General features: G+C 40.1%; 1 protein-coding gene across 1 annotated transcript in view; it reads left to right on the forward strand.

Annotated features, from left to right (window-relative positions):
- LOC142209315 (signal transducer and activator of transcription 5B) overlaps positions 1-18740 on the forward strand; it is a 122073-nt gene extending 103333 nt beyond the window's left edge. The window contains exons 10-20 of the mRNA XM_075278275.1: positions 707-886; positions 1091-1178; positions 2854-2976; positions 3294-3386; positions 3495-3701; positions 6499-6593; positions 7988-8118; positions 8449-8613; positions 9229-9277; positions 9553-9651; positions 12799-18740. Of these exons, the coding sequence (XP_075134376.1) occupies positions 707-886; positions 1091-1178; positions 2854-2976; positions 3294-3386; positions 3495-3701; positions 6499-6593; positions 7988-8118; positions 8449-8613; positions 9229-9277; positions 9553-9651; positions 12799-12928 (1360 nt within the window). The 3' untranslated portion in view covers positions 12929-18740. The remainder of the gene's footprint in view (positions 1-706; positions 887-1090; positions 1179-2853; positions 2977-3293; positions 3387-3494; positions 3702-6498; positions 6594-7987; positions 8119-8448; positions 8614-9228; positions 9278-9552; positions 9652-12798) is intronic.
- Positions 18741-19493: the final 753 nt, after the last annotated feature.

A 19493-nucleotide genomic window follows, 5' to 3' on the forward strand; every position in this document is an offset into this window, starting at 1 on the left:
ACATGTTGCAGATATGTGGAGACTGAGGAGAATCAAACACTCCCCTCCCCCATTCACTGTATGAAAAGAGATAACAACCTCCCCCTCCCCTCACTGTGATTTATGGACGCACTTTCCTAGTAACAAAGGAATGAACTGCAAATTAGGGGAGGCACCTAGGGACAGGAACCTTTAGGCAGAAAGGAGGCACGTTTTTTTTAGTGTGCATTACATTTTGGTGTAGAAACCATACGGTCTATGAAATTTAATTAAGTTGTCTGAAAAGTTAGTGACCATTAAGTTAAAGTGTGCAGTATTGTCAGCATATTGCCTCAGTATATTTTGGTTGTCTGACATAAGGATAAAGTCCTTACAAATCCAGTTGTTCTTCAGTGGAATTATTTGTGAATCTTGAGGAACAGTAAAATGTACTGGCCCCATCTTTTCCGTTTAAAGAGGGTTTGCCATTTTAGAACAAATATTTCATAAATATTTCCGGGACCCCTGCACAATTAAGAATAATCTTTATAGGGGAAAAAAAAGTTTTTTTTACTGTGCATTTAAGGTTGTAGCAAAAATTACATAACAAAAATAAAATTTTCTAGTTTTTTTTTTTTTTTTTTACATTCCTTTACTAATTTTTTTCTGTAAGAACCAAGTAACAGTTAATGGTTTGGTTCTGATCACATTGGGTCTATAGAGTTAGTCTTTCTTCTTGTTTCTACAGCACATTTATCATTGAGAAGCAGCCACCGCAAGTATTGAAAACACAGACAAAGTTTGCAGCAACAGTTCGGTTGCTAGTAGGTGGCAAACTGAATGTCCATATGAACCCACCCCAAGTAAAAGCCACCATCATCAGTGAGCTACAGGCTAAAGCTCTTCTGAAGAATGAAAATACACGCAAGTACGTACCCCAAGTCATATACCCCTATATCCATTTCTTCATTCGAATCTACTCATTTGCATTTCTACCTCCTGTGGTCTGACTTTTTACCTATATCATAGACCTCATGGGTTAGACTATAATTTACCGAAACATGTCTGTCATTATTTTTCTTGTTACATAATCAATTGCAATCCAGTAAAATACCTTGGCTTTGTTCCACAGTGAGAGTAGCGGAGAGATCTTGAATAATTGCTGTGTAATGGAGTATCACCAAGCTACGGGTACACTAAGTGCACACTTCAGGAACATGGTACGTGTGCGTGGATGACAATGGGTTTGTTACAGGCTGAAAAGTTTCCTTTGATGTTTTAAGAAGAAGCCACATGCTGCATCTCTAAGCGGAATATGGCTGAATTGGACATTTGTTTCTCTTAAGCGGGTTGTTTCCTTATGGACACTTTTCCCCTATCCACAGGACAGGGGATAAGTATTCGAACGTTGGGGGCCTGATCAGTGGGTTCCCCAGTGCTCAAGAGCATGGTGGACCGAAGGTTCGCCTTAAGCCTTCTTATAAATGGATCACCAGTGAAGTTGCATGACTAGTGCTTTATTCATTTCTATGGGTCTGTTTGTGCTGCCGGAGATTATAGTCCCAGCAGAGCCCCATAGAAGTGATTGGAGTGCCGGCCACATAATTGCACTGGCTGTCCCATAAAGTGGACTTTAGGGGGACTTTCGGTTATTTGTCCTCCTGACCACTGGGGGAACCATTGATCAGACGTTTGTCCCTTGTCCTGCAGATAGGGAATAAGTGTCCATAAACTGAACAATCCCGTTAAGTTATAGCAGTTTTTAAGGAGTTGGTTTTTTTTGTCAAACCAAACTCAGAAGTGAACCCAACAGGAAGGTAAATTTATAAAGGAAAGAATATTGCATCTCTTCTCTCTTGCATCCACACCACAGTTTGACTAAAGAAAAAAAAAAAAAAAGAAACTGCATTAAAAACTACTACAAAACCTGCAGAATTCCAGTCTCCTAGAAAGTAATAGAACTAGATGTGATTTTCTTAACAAAGATTTTCTGAGATAAGTTTATATTTTTGCTTAGAGAATGTCATCATAAAACTTTTTAATATTTTTGTGCTTGTGCACACAGAGAATGATGTATTAAATATTTTTCAATACCAGAGCAATTTACCAGGCAAACCGCTTACTGTACTTAATATTTATCTTTATATGGTGCTTATTATTTATTAGAAGTTTTTGCGTTATCATGATGTACTATTATGTCAATTGTATTATTCAGTTGTCACCCCAATCTTATGACGGAGATCAGAGATACAGCTGTGGCATTCGAGTGGTCGAGAGACAAGGCTCCTTCTGTCACTCCAGCCAAATAATGGTCCCCACGTCTGCCATGCTACAGCTCAAGTCCCCATATGTACTGAAATAATGTACACATACATGTGATTGGTATTGCAGCCTCTGTAATGGGCCTTAATACTATCATACTTCTTAACCCACTTGGCGAATGCTGTTGGGAAAAAAAAAATCAAACAAAAAAAAACAAAGAATGTTTTTCATCTTTCCGTTCATAAAAAGTGATCGAAACATCCTAAGTTGTCAAAAATAGTATCCTAAAAATTGGAATGTCATCCCACAAAAAAAAAAAAACCTCTTACAGGGGTGTGATTATTCCAAAAAAGGAAAAAAAAAATTGTTTTTTTTCAATAACACCCCCTAAAAAAAATAATAAAAAAATGAAGGCATGAAAAGCGGAAATAAAGAAAGAAATTTCTGTGTCTTGAAGGACAAGATAGGTGACACAAGGTCTCCAGGCTGTCAATCACTTCACTTAAATCCAAATAAGCTAGCAGTATAGATAGGATCCTTGAGATGGGACAACACCTTTAAGGAGTTAAACTAGATGGCTACATTTAGCTAAATGTATTGCTGTCTGTCTAATTCTTCAATTCTTTCTCCTAGTCCTTGAAGAGGATCAAACGCTCAGACCGGAGGGGGGCAGAGTCTGTCACCGAGGAGAAGTTTACTATATTGTTTGAGTCACAGTTTAGTGTTGGAGGAAATGAACTGGTTTTCCAAGTGAAGGTAAGGGGCTAAATACGTATAAAGTGATCTTGCTGCCATAAATGTCCCTGAAAAACAGTATTGAGTACCCGATGGAAACACAGGGAGAACATACAAACATAAAAAATGTTGCCTTTGGTCGGGTTCGAACCCAGGACCAGTGGCAACAGTGCGAACCACAAAGAACTAGGAACTTTTCCCATTAATATTTTATTATGCGCTGTCTTTTCTTTCATAAACCATTGATGCCAGATTTAAAGATTTTTTTTTTTGCTGTATTTAGTTTTATAGTTCAGGGGTTTTTTTGTTTTTTTTAATGATTTGTTCTTTACCGGCAGACACTCTCTCTGCCAGTTGTAGTAATCGTTCATGGGAGCCAGGACAACAATGCTACAGCGACAGTTCTGTGGGACAATGCATTTGCAGAGCCAGTAAGTCAATAGTGATCATGTGTGTTGATGATATTGTTCCCAAAATGTATTTCTTTCTCCCTATGGAATATATTTCATCTTCTGATATTTGTCTGCTCTTTTCCATAGGGCCGGGTGCCATTTGTGGTTCCAGACAAAGTTCTCTGGCCACAGCTTTGCGAGGCTCTGAACATGAAGTTTAAGGCAGAGGTTCAGAGTAACCGAGGGCTTAGCGACGAGAATCTTGTGTTTTTGGCACAAAAACTTTTCAACAACACAAGTAACCACAAAGACGACTATAACAACATGACCGTGTCCTGGGCGCAATTCAATAGGGTGAGAGGCTGACCAGCCCAGTGAATATTAATTTACAAGTGTGACTACATCTTGTACCTGGTTTAAGGGTCATGTACTCAGAGCTGGTCATGGTCCAGTGTTGCTGCTTTACACATCCCAGCACAGCAGATTGCAGAGATACTCTCCAGTTTCTACCAATGTTATTTTAAGCGAATGTTAAGTAACACCTCCACAAAAACTAGATGGGGGTAAAAGATACAGAATTTTTGGCTTTATAAGTCGCACCTGATGATAAGATGCTCCCTGGTTTTAATGTAGAAAAATAAGAAAAAAATATTTTGGACCATTTCCTGGACAACCTATTTAAGAATATTGTCCCATAGTGGCCTCTTTACACGCTGTAATGTCCCATAGTGGCCTCTTCACAAAGTATAAGGTCCCGTAATGGCCTCCCCAAAGTGTAATGTGCCATAGCGGCCCCTGCACAGTATTAATGTCCCATATTGGCATCTGTTCACAGTATAATGTCCGAAAATGATCTCCATACAGCATTATGTCCCAAAGTCGCCTATCCATACAATATAATGTCCCATTGTGGTTCCATACACAGTATAATGGCCTCCACACAGTATAATGTCCCATAGTGACCTCCATACTGTATAATGTTACATAGTGACCCCCTTCATACACTATAATGCCCTATAGTACCCCATACAGTTTTCTTTAGGATTTTTTTGGGTTCGCTACCCAGGAATCCTTGTCATACTCTGTAGTCTCTTCAGACCACAGCGTATAATGACCAGAGGTCCCAGGGGAATGTTTAAACATAATAAACATTATAACTCACCTCTCCTGGGCTCTGGCGTTGAGCTTCCTGCATCTCTTGTTCACAGAGATATTTCTGAATGACGTGAGAGATCTCTGAGGCCTGTGATTGGGCCTCCGCAGCCATGTCAGCGCCATAACAAAATGACGGCTACATAACCCATGTGATATTATGTCAGCGTCCTTTTGTGTGACGGCTCCAATGTACTGCTCAGTACCAATCACCAGGACTCAGCGGTCCCTTATGTCATTCAGAGACGTTTCTGAACAGAAGAGGCTGGAAGACCCATATTGGAGCTCAGGAGAGGTGAGTCACGGTGTTTATTATATTTCATCTCCTCCCTGGCGCCTCATATCAGTATACGCTATGAAGACCTGTGAGACAACACAAATGACACCACACTATATCCACGGCTGTAGAGTCGGGAGGCCATAACCCTAAATGGCCATGGTCAGCCAGAAACAGGGAAGATCCTCTAATGCATTAAAAAGCCAATGACTAAATTCCTCTGACAGTAAATATGTATCAAACTATGCATCTAATTCATTATATTAAAATTGCATAATATAAATAAAAATACTTTTTTTTCCCAATTCCATCCAATGTTGGTCCAACTCTGAGCACAACCACATCTGTTTGTGTATGTAAATAGAACATTGTCCTAAACTCTAAGGGAGTGAACTACTGCTATATATCCTTTATTTAGTTACTAGTGATATACACTAGTCATTGTAAAGGGTCATGGCATGCCTGTAAATTGTACATTCTCATAATAGATGCCACTTGTTGGCAAAAGTGAAAACACCTGGTGACGTTCACACTGAGCATTATTGCTGCGAAACCGCATGCAAAGATACTAATGCAAACCTCATGGGAATCCGTGTAATTTTTGCAGCTGTAAAACTGCAACTAATAAATACTTGTATTTACATATGGCTTGCCATAGTGTACAAGCTCTCTGCTGGTTCACTGTCAGCCCCTGTGAATATGCCCGAAGCAAAGTTGTTAATTTTGAGCAAAGAATTGTGGGCTGTCAGCATAAAGTTTTATGACCTTATGTACAAATATATTTATATTGCCAACACATGAAGGTTATTTTTCAGTTGTGATACATATACATCAATCCTGCCTTAATATTAAGGATCTGTTCACGCAGTACTGAGATGGTACAGATTTCTGAAAGTGTAAAAAAAAATACACCAAAAGTGCATTTTGTGTGGAATTTATTTTTCATTAATTTCACACTTTGCATTGCAAAATTGGCAGCATATCTGCTACATATGAACATACCCTAAAAATAACACGGATGATTCACTGTTACGGTGGCACGTGTAAAGTGGGTGCGATAACCAGGGCAGCACGTGAGCAATCATTTCTTAGAGTTAATGTGTTGAAGGCAGGAAAAATAGGCAAATAATTATTTTAGTGACTATTCTTAAGGTATATTCACACTGCAGGTTTTGGAGAGGCTTTTGAGTTGGCTTTCCACCTTCAAATCCTCTCTAAAAACACATTGTAGCTGGTTTCAATGGGATTCAGTGATGGACACTTCTGTTTTTCAATGTGCTGGAAAAAAAACCATTCTGCTCGATCTTTCTATGATTTCCGAGGTAGAATTACTTCTATTAGCCTGGCCTGTGGTTTCATGCTGATTTGCTCCATTGTATCATGCATGCAAACCTGTGCTAGAAACCCAAGGCTCAGCCTCAGATTTCTGCTACAGATTTCAAGACCGATTCACATTCCTTTCTAGAAGCCACTGTGTGAACATGCACATAGGCAGGAACTGGATCTAAAGCCTTCAGTAAAGTTCTTGTTGATTTCGTTCGCTGCAGTCTTGTGAATCATGGCTCAGCTTACAGACTGTTCACTTGGTTCACTATATAGCTATATTTGGAAGCTGACATCACTGACTCGGGTACTTGGAGACTTGTGATATCCTTGTAATGATTCTGCAGCGTACTAGCATGGTTCACATGCTTTAAATAGTCTGTCTCTTCTATTACACAGGAGAATTTGCCAGGCTGGAATTACACATTCTGGCAGTGGTTTGATGGAGTAATGGAAGTGTTGAAAAAACACTTAAAGCCTCACTGGAATGATGGGTAAGTGTGAACTGAGGATAGTTTGGAAATGTCAATATTATGATCACTCATAAATATCATACCCATTAGGGCGTGTGCCACCACTCTCCTCCACAGCATATGGTTTACCCCTATCACTAACCTACATGAAGGTAGACAAGCCAGCTATGACCTCTCTGCTGCACTTGCTCTCTGAATGGAGTTCTTAACCCTTTCACACAAATATCTACCTATATCTGTCACTCTTTATGATACATACATCACAGTGATCTTGTGGGAACCGCCATTTACACAGTAGGGCAGTTGCTGCAGCTATATAACTAGTAAAGGGCTTCCTATTAGGCATTGTCTCTAGTGTACTAAAGTGTGTAACCTGGGGGACTATTCTTAGGTCTCCAGCTTTTACTAAGATGCTATGGTCGCTACAGCTGGCACTTGCCGCTGGTGCAGCAGCCTCAGGTGTACAGCAGTATCATGAAAATACTTCCATGCATGTATAGCAGATAAAACATAACATGATGGCAGTGTGTAACAATCGCTAGAGGAACCTTAGGTGCTACCGGCATACAGGTGATGCATTGCATTCAGTAATAGTAGAGTATGCAGTAAGCTTCTAAGCTCCCTCTAGTGGCAACTGCTGGCTGCCAGCTTGTTATCTTTTAAAGGGGTTATGCGGAGGATAAAAATTGTCAGCAATGTACTCACTCCAGTGGATAAGCACACTTACTAATATAGATTCCCCACCCCTGTTGTCCGAATCTGAGCTTTTCATAGTGTTGCGAGTAGCCTGATGTCTTGCAGCTCGGTCTCCTCTGCTGATTCTCCGACTTCTTGTCATGGCACTGACGCAGCTCTGCTCTTGCTACTAGACCTTGTGTTATAATGGGGTTGGTCACATGACAGTGTTGAAACGTCAGTAAGGAAGCCAAGTGATAGAATTCCGCCACCCCGGCATTGCCATTTGAAGATCAGAACTGGAGCAACAGGGAACTGGCTATGGGTGTTAGTAAATGCACTTATCCACTGCAGTGAGTAGACGGCTGAAAGTTTATATACCCCACATAGTCCCTTTAAATCTATGTTTATGTAGGGAATGAAAAAAAATGTATGAAGAAGTCAGTCAGCTCTGACTGTTACCTGAGAACAACATGATGATAAAAGCTGTCATCATGTTAAAGGGAATCTGTCATTGATACAGACTTGGGACATTGCCAACTGCAGATTGATGTAAGAGATAGAGAGAATCTTTCTAGATATTTGCTGTGAACATTTACCTTATTTTTCTGCTATGTAGACTCCTTTTCTGTTCTGCATTCTGTAACTGCTGAATGCTACCATCCCTTGTATGTCTCTGAATATTGCCTATCTGTGAGATGAATTACTGTATCTTTACATCTCATACTTTTTTATTTTAGGGCCATTCTAGGCTTTGTCAACAAGCAGCAAGCTCACGATGTGTTGGTGACCAAAAGAGATGGAACTTTTCTTCTGCGCTTTAGTGATTCGGAAATTGGGGGCATCACAATAGCATGGAAGTTTGAGATGCGTAAGTTTCAGCCATTAGCTAAACGGATCCATGTACGGCTAAGACTGCACTCTGCATTGTCTTTCTGAAACACACGACTGAATCCTCACCAGCCTATGGTAGCCACACCTGAAATTGTGTGCCCATTGGCTACCGTGGTTGGGCTGAGTGCTGTCCATTCGGTGCACTGCACGGTGTGATCTTACCCTAAGCATTTTGTTTTCAGCTGATAATAAAAGGCATCTCATGAGTTTTCTACTTCAATTATTGCTTTCATTCTGACATAGCAGCCATATATAAGTCCTTAATCTACTATTAAAAACAAATATATTTGTAATATGTCTCTTTTAGCGGAGAGGGCCTTGTGGAACCTGATGCCATTTACCAGTCGAGATTTTTCAGTACGTTCGCTGGCGGACCGACTTGGAGACCTGAACTATCTCCTCTATGTGTTTCCTGAAAGGCCAAAAGATGAAGTGTTCTCAAAGTATTACACCCCAGTGCTCTGCAATCCTTGTAAGATTCACTTGCATGTTGCTCTGTCTGTAGCATTATTCATATATATGTGTATGTGTGATGTACTGTAGCTTCTACTCAGGTTTAGATAAATGGTCCTATATTCACAAAATTTGTACATAGATTTCTATATTTATGTATACTTCTTCATTCATAGCCTAAACTGTAGCAAGTTTTGAAGCTATCCACTATTGATAAGATAATTGATAACTTCATGAGCAATGGGGGTCTGACTCCTGGGAAGAGGGTCCGATTCCACCATCCTAATGGAGTGGCAGACGAGCATGCACACTGCTGCTCTAGTTATACACTATAGGGGCGCTGAGCTCGGCTATCTCCAGCGTTCCCATAGAGAATTTAGGTTGCAGCAGTTGGACCCTCATTGATCATGAAGTTATCTCCTATCATATCTATAGGGGATAACTTACATTTTGGTGCACCGCCTTGAAACAAAAAAAATTATGCTGGTTCCTTTCTGAAATCTGCATTTTACTTCTAACCTTGATTTCTACGGTGGTTTAAGGGGGCTTAGAAAGGGAAGTCTGGTGTTGCTTGCTATGAGATATGTATCTATGAACTTTTTAATCCCTCTTTTTATATTTCCATTCCCTACAGCAAAAGCAGATGGATATGTGAAGCCAGCCATAAAGCAGGTGGTTCCAGAGTAAGCCTCACTTCCTTGTATCTATATGTACTTACATATCATCCCACAACATATCCTTTGACTTTATTTTATCGTAATAGTTTGTGCCCAGTTGTTAATATTACTGGTTTTGTTCTGAAAATCATTGGACGATCACACATTAATATTTTTTTTAATGTAACTTATGCCACACGTATAATATTGAGACAACTTACATCATATCTAACTTAGAGACATTATAACATAGAAAAAAAATACTCAGGATTTTTTTTTTTTTTTTTTACTTATTTTGTAAGGTTTGTGACCAGTGATGTAATCCCACCAAGCAGCTACATGGACCAGGCACCATCCCCTGCAGTCTGTACTCAGCCACACTATAACTTGTACCAGCAGAAGTAAGTTACATAGGCCCTCATACACTGATGTATACATGATAAACTGTACTGCTTTTATCCTTTGTCATTGTGCCCTGTGATCAGTTTAAAGCATACCTCCTGTATATATGTGCCATATTGATAGATAGATCTCTCATATCTCTCTCTCTCTATCTATCTATTACAACCCCAATTCTAATGAAGTTGGGACATTGTGTAAAACATAAACAGAATGTGATGATTTGCAAATCCTTTTCAACTTATATTCAATTGAATGCACTACTAAGATAAGACATTTAATGTTCAAACCGATAAACTTTATTTGGCAAATATTCACTCACTTTGAATTTGCCTGCAACGCATTCCAAAAAAAGCTGGTACAGGAGCAACAAAACACTTGGGAAGTTGAGGAATGCTCAAAAAACAGCTGTTTGGAGCATTCCAGGGGTGAACAGGTTAATTGGAAACATGGGGAGCATCCCGAAAAGGTCGTTCACAAGCAAGGGTCACCACTTTGTGAACAACTTCATGAGCAAATACTCCAGCAGTTTAAAAACGTTTCTCATATACAATTAATAATAATACATTTTATTTATATAGTGCCAACATGCAAGGAATTTAGGGATTTCATCATTTACAGTCCATAATATCAAAATATTCAGAGAATCTGGACACATCTCTGCAAGTAAGCGGCAAGGCCGAAAACCAACATTGAATATCCGTGACGTTTGATTGCTCATACAGCACTGCATTGAAAACCGACATCAGTCTGTAATTTACAGTATGGACATGGGAACACTTCTGAAAACCATAGTCAGTGAACACAGCTAAGGCTAAACCTCTATCATGCAAAGCACAAGCCATATATCAACAACACCTAGAAACACCGCTGATTTTTCTGGGCCCGAGCTCACCTGAGATGAACTGACGCAAAGTGGAAAAGGGTCCTGTGGTCTGACCAGTCCACATTTCAAATTATTTTTGGAAATCATGGACGTCGTGTCCTCCGGCCAATGAGGAAAAGGACTGTCAGGATTGTTGTCAGCCCAAGTTCAAAAGCCAGCATCTCTGATGGAATGGGGAAGGAAGGGGGGGTGTCAGCGCCCATGGCATGGGTAGCTTGCACATCTGTGATGGCCACATTAATGTTGAAAGGTACATATAGATTTTGGAGCAACATATGCTGCCATCCAAGCAACATCTTTTTCAGGGACGTCCCTGCTTATTTCGGCAAGACAATGCCAAGCCACATTCTGCACATGTTACAATAGCATGGCTTCATAGTATAGAGTGTGGGTACTAGACTGACCTGCCAGCAATCCGGTCCTGTCTCCCGCTGAAAATGTGTGGCGCATTATGAAGAGCAAAATACGACAACAGAGACCCGGGACTGTTGAGCAACTGAAGTTGTACATCAAGCATGAATGGGAAAGAAGTCCACCTACAAAGCTTCAGCTTCCTGTTGTTAAAAGGAAAGGTGATGTAGCACAGTAGTCGGCATGCCCGTCCCAGTTTTTGTTGTCCCTGTTGTAGTTTTTTGGAACTTGCTGCAGACATCAAATTCAAAATGAGTGAATATTTGCAAAAAAAAAAAAAAACAACCAAAAAATGTATCGTTTGAACATTAAATGTCTTGTCTTTTGTAATGTATTCAATTGAATATGGGTTGAAAAGGATTTGCAAATCCTTATATTCTGGTTTTATTTATGTTTTACACAATATCCCAACTTCATTGGAATTGGCATTGTATTTACATAAAGACCATGTGATAATCTGACGATTAATAATTGATTTAATTACCTTATTTTCATAGTTCTCCAAGCTTCACATATAAGTGGAACTGACTAGTAACAAAAGGGACAGTCAGCATGGGGCACAAGACCGCGATCAGGAGTTAGGGCAGTAAATGCTGAAAATGTCTGCTATGTCTTCAAAAGGAAGTAACTTCTGTTTTATGAGGGGCAGAACCTAGTAAATGTTAAAAATCTAGCCCTTACACAAGGGAAGTTACATCCAGATGAAGACACAGTCAGAATATACAGCCTGACATACAGGCATTTGGCGTGCCCATCTCTAGCATGATGGAGGGGCAAAGGGGGAACTGACAAACTGCAGAGCTAGGAGAGAGGCATAAATCTTCCTTCTCTGGACTATGTTTGCACAGACAAACACTGCTTCCAAAAAAAAAGCCTCTGTTCTGCCTCCCTTTCATTTCAGTGGGAGGCAGTGGCACATTTGTTTCAACTGATTTTTTTTTTTTTTCTACCATCCCAATGCAGTGCAAGTAGATATACATGGAAAATCAATGGATACAGCAATAAATCAGAACTGATCCCTCTTATTCTCAGAATTGGAGAGGATCATGTGCCATAAACTAATGGCATATGCTTGTGTAATGAGATTGTAGTAGCCTTTAAGTGCTACCATAGACTATTAACTCTTTGTAAAGATCAATCAAGGTAAAATTCTGCTGCAGAGTTTGCCAAAATTGCCAGACATAACAGAAATCGTCCAAAATAGATTTTACATGTTGCATGTAAGTTGTATGCAGATCTGCCTTGGGTTTCTCGCTCTGCTTTGCGAAGAGTAAAATCTGTGGTGAAAATCTGCAGAATGAATTTATACACCGATACATGTGTGTGTATATAACCTGTCATGTCAATACGTAACCGTCATTAATGGCCCTTTAGAAAATAACGGATCTATTGACACAGCCATTTTTTTTTATCTGTTATAGAATGTGACTATTCTGGGGTCGTTTTCATGGATACTTCAATACTCAAGCCTATAAGTGATCCGTGAAAACTGAGTACCCTTATTATTTTTCATGGACTACATGGCACTGTCATCTTGTCTTATTTAAAAATTATTTTGGATTACTACTTCTATTACACCCAGTAATATCAGCCCTTGTCTGTTCTCCCCGATATGTCAGTTTAACCACAACCTGGTGAATCAGTAGTGCATAGACTTGACATTTTACCATTCGGTTGATGAGAATTCTTCCTCATCGTCCTGCCGCCTGTGTCTGCCCTACAGGCTTTCTGTAAATGTGATAGACTGGGAGGAGAGAGGGGCAACGTCACTTTGTCAGTGTTTCACCAAAGTGAGATGGCTCCTATTTATCTAGACTTAAAAACTTATAAATTCATTATTTTTTTCCTGCAGTCCTGACTCTGTTCTGGATCCTGATGGTGAGTTTGACCTAGATGACAGTATGGACGTGGCAAGGCATGTGGAGGAGCTGCTTCGGAGACCCATGGATAACAGCCAGTGGATTTCTCATGCCCAATCCTGATGTAGTCCTAACCCACGCCTCACTGCCTCCAAAAATCAAAATGTGAATTGTTTTCACAAAAATTAATTTTGGTATTTTGTGCATGGTGATAAATAGGTTTTATTTTCTTTTGTTTATTTTATGGTACTTTTTGACAAGAAAACCATATCCTTGCATATTTTCAATTCTGTTGCCCATTTTAAAGGTTTTTATCCACATTTAAACTTGCTCTCACTTCTCTGGGTAGAATATGGAGGGGAGTAACATCCTGGCCCTAAAGATACAAGTCGTATAGTGTTTTCAACCTGAAGAACTGGATGGGACTCTCAGCGTTTAGTTCTGTCCACTCATTGTCTATAGAGTTGCGTGCAAGTAGTATAATGAACATGAACCGAGTACACTGAGTCTCCCACCCTGAGCCCATAAGCGCTTTATGGCTGCCAATTGGTGTTATGACGGGAGAGGGTTCTCCCACATTATATGGAGGTAAGGGTAGGTCAGACAGAGGATAGGCAACCTTTTTACAGTTCATTTTGTCTGGGATTTTTATGTGTGTCATTATATCCCTTATGCTGCGTCAGTGGATTGTGAAACATTGCAGAGCCATAAGCCACAAGCAGTGTAAAGGCCAGAGTCTACGGAGATCGGATCAAGCTTAATGTCAATCATGTTTACTTCACAAGATATGTTGAGTGTTCTCCTTCATATCTGAGCTCCAGTGTGGGATGGGTTAGAAGATAAGAGAGAGCTAATATAAATAAACCCGTCTTAGAATTATCAGGGTTTTAAGTTTATTTAACATTAAATATATATATAAAAATATATATATATACTTCAAAATATAACTAATTGTATGAATTGTTTCTATATGTTTTTTTTTCTCCACTTTTCTGAAACAACTTCATTTATATTGAGTGTATTGTCAAAAGACCTCTGGAAATGTATTACAGTACAGCTCATGTAATATTATAATACCATTTTACAACCACAATACAAGTGCTTAATATGTGAGAAACAAAACTTTCCTGTGACTCTAGGTAGTCGTGGGCAGCCCGTGCATCTTCTGAGACTTCTGCCAATATGCAAGTGTCCAGCAAAACTCTTTTGCCACTTATTTCTGTCTTTTGGAAAATCATATTGTATATAAGAACCACATTCTTCATTCCTGTAGGAGGCCCATACGAGGTCAGGCTCCCTTTAATGAAGCCCTGGTAACTCTTCTGCCATGACTTTTTTTATTTGCCTTTTTGTGTTCACCATGAAATACCAACTCTGGAGGATCTTTTCTCTGGGTTGTGTTGGTCCTGTTATTTCTACTAGCAATGTATGGATCCATTTACAATTGGTTGTTTTCAGGCTACTTAACAGAGGGGTTTATCCCTACACAATCGGAAATCCTAAGGCCTAGTTGTTAACTGATCTATATTGCCCTTGCAATGTCAATCCAGTAGCTTATGTCACAAAGGGGCCCAATAAGTGGAAGTGATTGAGTGTAGACTTGAACCCGGCCCTGGTTAATTGATGGGACTCTGAATAACGTGTTTTCTTGACCCTATACATTGCAAAATAGCCATATGTTTAGCTTTAAGGTGTAACATTCTTTATTTCCAGATATATAGCGAATACTTTATGTGATAAAGGGAGTTGCAGATTATGTATAGATAGGTGGAAGGTCGAAAATATCCCTTTGGGACCACATTAGAGTATAAGGAAACTCCCATATACATCAATGTATTTATCATCCTTAAAGCAGTATACACAAGCCATGCGTAGTACACTTGTGATATTGACTTCCGGGGAATACATAGCCGCTTTTCAGCCCTTTCCTTTTATATCTGTGTGTTGTGCACCTAAATACAATCTATTATTTTCTGTAAGCAGACGGCCACACAGGAAAGGATGACTCTAGAGTTCTTACATTCGATAACTGACAATAAAGGAGTTTTCTATCTTCAACATTTATTGAATATCAACAGGACATGTCATAAATGTCTAATAGTTGCAGGTCAAACCTCTGAAACCCTATGACCAGCCGCAATAGTAATGTATAGAATCTCCCATAAAATAGTGGGAAAAAAAAAAGCTTTAAAAAAATAAAATAAAAGTTCTAAATCCCTCCTTTCCCTAGAATACATATAAAAGTAGAAAATGGCTGTGAATCACATACACATTAGGTAGCCATGTGTCTACTGAATATAGGGGATCTGCAGTGCTCCTGTTCTCTTGGGAAGGGGTTAATAGGAGCACTGCAGATCCCCTATATTCAGCCTGGCTGAATTCCAAGTGGGAGAAAAAAAAACCCCAGTCCTCAAGCTCAGGGAAGGGGCAGACAGACAACCAAAACACCCCCTTACCCTTTCCCAGCACCTACTGCACCCAAAAAATCTGGTCATTTTTTAATTTTCAGCTTATACTCAAGTCAATAAGTTTTCCCAGTTTTTGTGGTAAAATTAGGGGCCTCGGCTTATTACAGAACATTGTTCTTGTAGGTTTGGGCTACATGGCCACAAGCAACATTAAATATTGCCTTGGAAGCTCCTTTTAGGACCATGTTCGATTTTTGCAGTGGCTCCATAAGTTTGCCTGTGACCTTGTTTCTTTTAGGTGTACATTGAAGTTGCAGCAGAATAATGCCGCTATTTACCCGCAACACTAGCAATATATCGCAGGTCCCCTTTTGCAACCGAGGGGACTAATGGATGACAGTATAACTACAGGGTCGGACTGTACAGAGTTGGTAGTCTTACCATGGAGACACATAGGCGCTGTAGACATAGAACAACTGCATTTTCAATTAAGACTATTGCAAAGGTGCTTTTATTTTTATTTTTTTCCATTTTAGATGACCTAGAACAAGGAAAACATGGATAGTAAAGATGTACATACTGTTTTGCTCCCATTTAGTAGATTGAAACCAATTTTGCATGTTCTGGAAAGGTTTGGGTTTAAACCAGCGGTATAAGGCCTACCGCTCAGCATGCACCAATTCTGGCGGAGGTAGTCACAAGGGACAAATTGTTAAATTCTTTCATATACCAGAAACACAACTGTGACTTTAAATCCATTTTGCACATTATTATATATTATATAAGAAAAGCCATACAAAATATATATATTTTTCATACCTAGAAAGTGACTCATGAAGAGTATGTAGTAATATAGTGTTTTGGAATAAAATATGCTAGATCACATCATGGTAACCAGATCTGGTGTGCCAGTATACGGAAATACAATCATATACTTCTCATTCCAAAGAAAACCACACACATTCAAAAACACGGAGACATGATCGCGTGTTCATGCCAGGGGCTAAGCTGATGGGGCACCTAGAGATGAGCGAATCGAAGCTAACGAAATGGATTTCGATCCAAATTTCTGGAAATATTTCCTCACGCTTTGTGGTAACGAATCGCATTTTTTCCTAATATGGCTGCTGCACATGTTAGGACATGGGGCAAGGAACTCTGGGAACGTGGGATCACTCACAATACCATGCCTGCAGCCAATCAGCAGCTAGCCCTTTAATACCTTCGCGACCGCCCACGGCAAGCGGGTGTTAGCTGTAAGTGACAGCTAACACCCGGCTCCACAACCTCCGGTTGACTCCTTGGAAACATGACCGCAGCATCCAAAGGGTTCTGCCATGCTACATGTCCCCTTCTGCACCTCCTGCGGCGAGATCAGATGCCCTAGTAGGATATCACTAAAAACCACAGCAGACTCCCTATGTGTGTTACTGCAAGGTACTGTGTTCTACACCACTATACAGGATCGCTGCAACCAGGAAATGGCTGTTTTTTTTTTTTAACACGATTAGTTGCAAATTAATTCGGATAAAATTGAATCGTATTGGAAAATTCGATGGAGCTGCCAAATCGAATTTTTGAAAATTCACTCATCTCTAGGGACACCTACATAATTCTAAAACTCTCCCCAGATAAATCCAAGGGTCAGCCTCAGATTCTGATTTTTAGTTTCAATAAAAAAAATCTGTCGTGGGAACATTAGTTTTAAAGACGTTCTCCATCTAACAATCAGATTGTCCTCCAGTTCAGTCAGCTTATCGCCAGTTTTGCTCAGGTATTTCTCCTGTAGTATTACAGGGCAGCCATTCGGAGGGATGGCTTGAGTTTGCTAGAGTGGGAACTGCTTGAACAGGTCTGTCCCATAGAGAGGGGACTTCGTCCCCTATGAGGTCCATATGCTGTAATATAGACACAGGTAGTCATATAAGTAAACCCCTTCACCTGTATAGTCCGACTTCTGCCAATATACTCTGCCCCTTATCTACTCTCTGTACGATTATAGTCCAGCTCTGGTTGCTGCGTGTGGAGTTCATGTTTGAGCATGGTTGGCTGGTATTGTGTCCTTGCTACTGATCCGAGGGCAGACATGGAAACGGCGGATTATCTTTATCAAAACAGAAAACCCTATTGGAATCTATTGAATATTTGGACATTGGTTTTCAACCGTGGTGGTCAAATCATGAAGGAAATATTGTAATGATTAACATGTGTGAACAGGGCCTTATTTTTGTAAATTTGAATTTATATGGAGATTCTCTCTGCCACTGGGCAAGTCAGTCAGGGAATTTAGGCCTTCGGGTAACTGACTTTTGCCAGGAAGATAGATAGTAAAATTGGTGTATATCCCCTAAGACTTCACTTTTTACAAAAATGTTTTAATTTTCCGCAGATAATTTTTGATATTGGATTGCTGCCCTATAGCGCTAAGGCCTGAAAGTAATTTTTTAAGTTTTTTTTTTTTGAGTGGGGGTAGGGGTTGAGGAAAATGCCACACACTCTTGTACGTGCCTTTCTTTTATAAGATTATTACAAAATGTGGAATTCTGGACTTAGATTTGAGCTCCCTTTGTCACTTCTTGTGTTTTTAAGGACTTTCTATGGCAAATACCACTTTTACAAAGCATTTTTTTTTCTTGCAGTCAGGTAACAGCCAAATTATCACCTACACATACCCAACCAGATCATAAGCCTTCACTTCTGCCATATACCATGTTCTTGTTCAGATTTTTTTTTAGCTACTGTTTATATGTATATAATACTTTGGTTATAGGTTCAGCAGAGGATTTAAATCCTTATTAGTTCTCCAATCTGTTATATCCGTCTCCTTTCTTTTTATTTTTTACTTAACATTCAGTACAATTATAATAATAAAAAAATGTATTAACATTTTTGTTCTAATTAATAAAAAAAAAAGGCCATAAACTTAGTTGTTCATGCCATATCGTGACACTATAGGTCAATTATCAGGAAGTCCTGGAAATTTCCTTCAAGTCAGAATGAGGCCACTTCTCATCTCTTGTATAATGTATCTCTCATTTTCGAGCTTATTCCTTTGCTGAACCTTTTACCGCCTCCATCAAATCAAGTTCTTTGCAACCTTTAATAGGTGTCACTCCATTGATTCTGTGTTTGGGATTTATTGCTCTAGCTCTCATCGTTCTAATTGATGCTACTTTTTTGTACGTTATGCTTAGATTTTGTATTGTCAAGTCTGTAGTCTTGTGCAGGAACAGACAAACGGGGGTGTTCAGAGCTGTCCAATCAGAAGTGGAGGGTCTCTGCTAAGAATCACGCCTCCTTGTCTGTCCAAGACCACCCACTTGACAGTATAGAGTCTGATTATCTGAACAGGCACCAAAAGTAACTGGGGATAGAGAAAATGGCAACTGCATTGGAATTAGAGCAGAACTGGACTTGGTAGAGACGGTGATAAGTCCTCTTTAAAGAGGACCTTTCACCATATCCGGGCACAGGCAGTGTTATATACTGCCGGAAAGCTGACAGTGCGCTGAGTTCAGCACACTGTCGGCTTTCCCGATCTGTGCCCGGTGTGAAGAGCTTACGGTCCGGTACCGTAGTGCTCTATGGTCAGAAGGGCGTTTCTGACCATTAGCCAGAGACGTCCTTCTGCCTCGCGGCGCCTATCACGCTGTGCTGTGGAGCGGGGAGGAACGCCCCCTCCCTCTGCTCATAGCGCTCGTCCATAGACTAGCATTATCAGGAGGGGAGGGGGCGTTCCTCCCCGCTCCACAGTACAGCGTGATAGGCGCCGCGAGGCAGAAGGACGTTTCTGGCTAATGGTCAGAAACACCCTTCTGACCATAGAAGAGCTACGGTACCGGACCGTAAGCTCTTCACACCGGGCACAGATCGGGAAAGCCGACAGTGCACTGAATTCAGCGCACTGTCAGCTTTCCGGCAGTATATAACACTGCATGTGCCCAGATATGGTGAAAGGTCCTCTTTAAGGCTAAGGCCCCACATTGCAGAAACGCAGATTTTGGTGCGGTTTTTTTGAGCCAAAGCCAAGAGTGGCTACAAATGGAATTAGAAATATATAGACATCTCTTATACTTCCAACTTCTGCTCAATCTAGTCCTGCATTTGGTTAAAAAAAGCAACAAAAAAAGCTGCGTTTCCGCAACATGGGGCCCCAGCCTAAAGTTGTTTCCTGCATTAGGTTCGGTCTACACAGCAACTTTTATCATGTGGAAGGAAATCCAATGTCACATTGAGACTTTGCATTTGACAAGTGGCAATAGGGTTGCAAAAAAATCCAA

Source organism: Leptodactylus fuscus, chromosome 6 (assembly GCF_031893055.1).
Source record: "Leptodactylus fuscus isolate aLepFus1 chromosome 6, aLepFus1.hap2, whole genome shotgun sequence".
NCBI lineage: Eukaryota > Metazoa > Chordata > Amphibia > Anura > Leptodactylidae > Leptodactylus > Leptodactylus fuscus.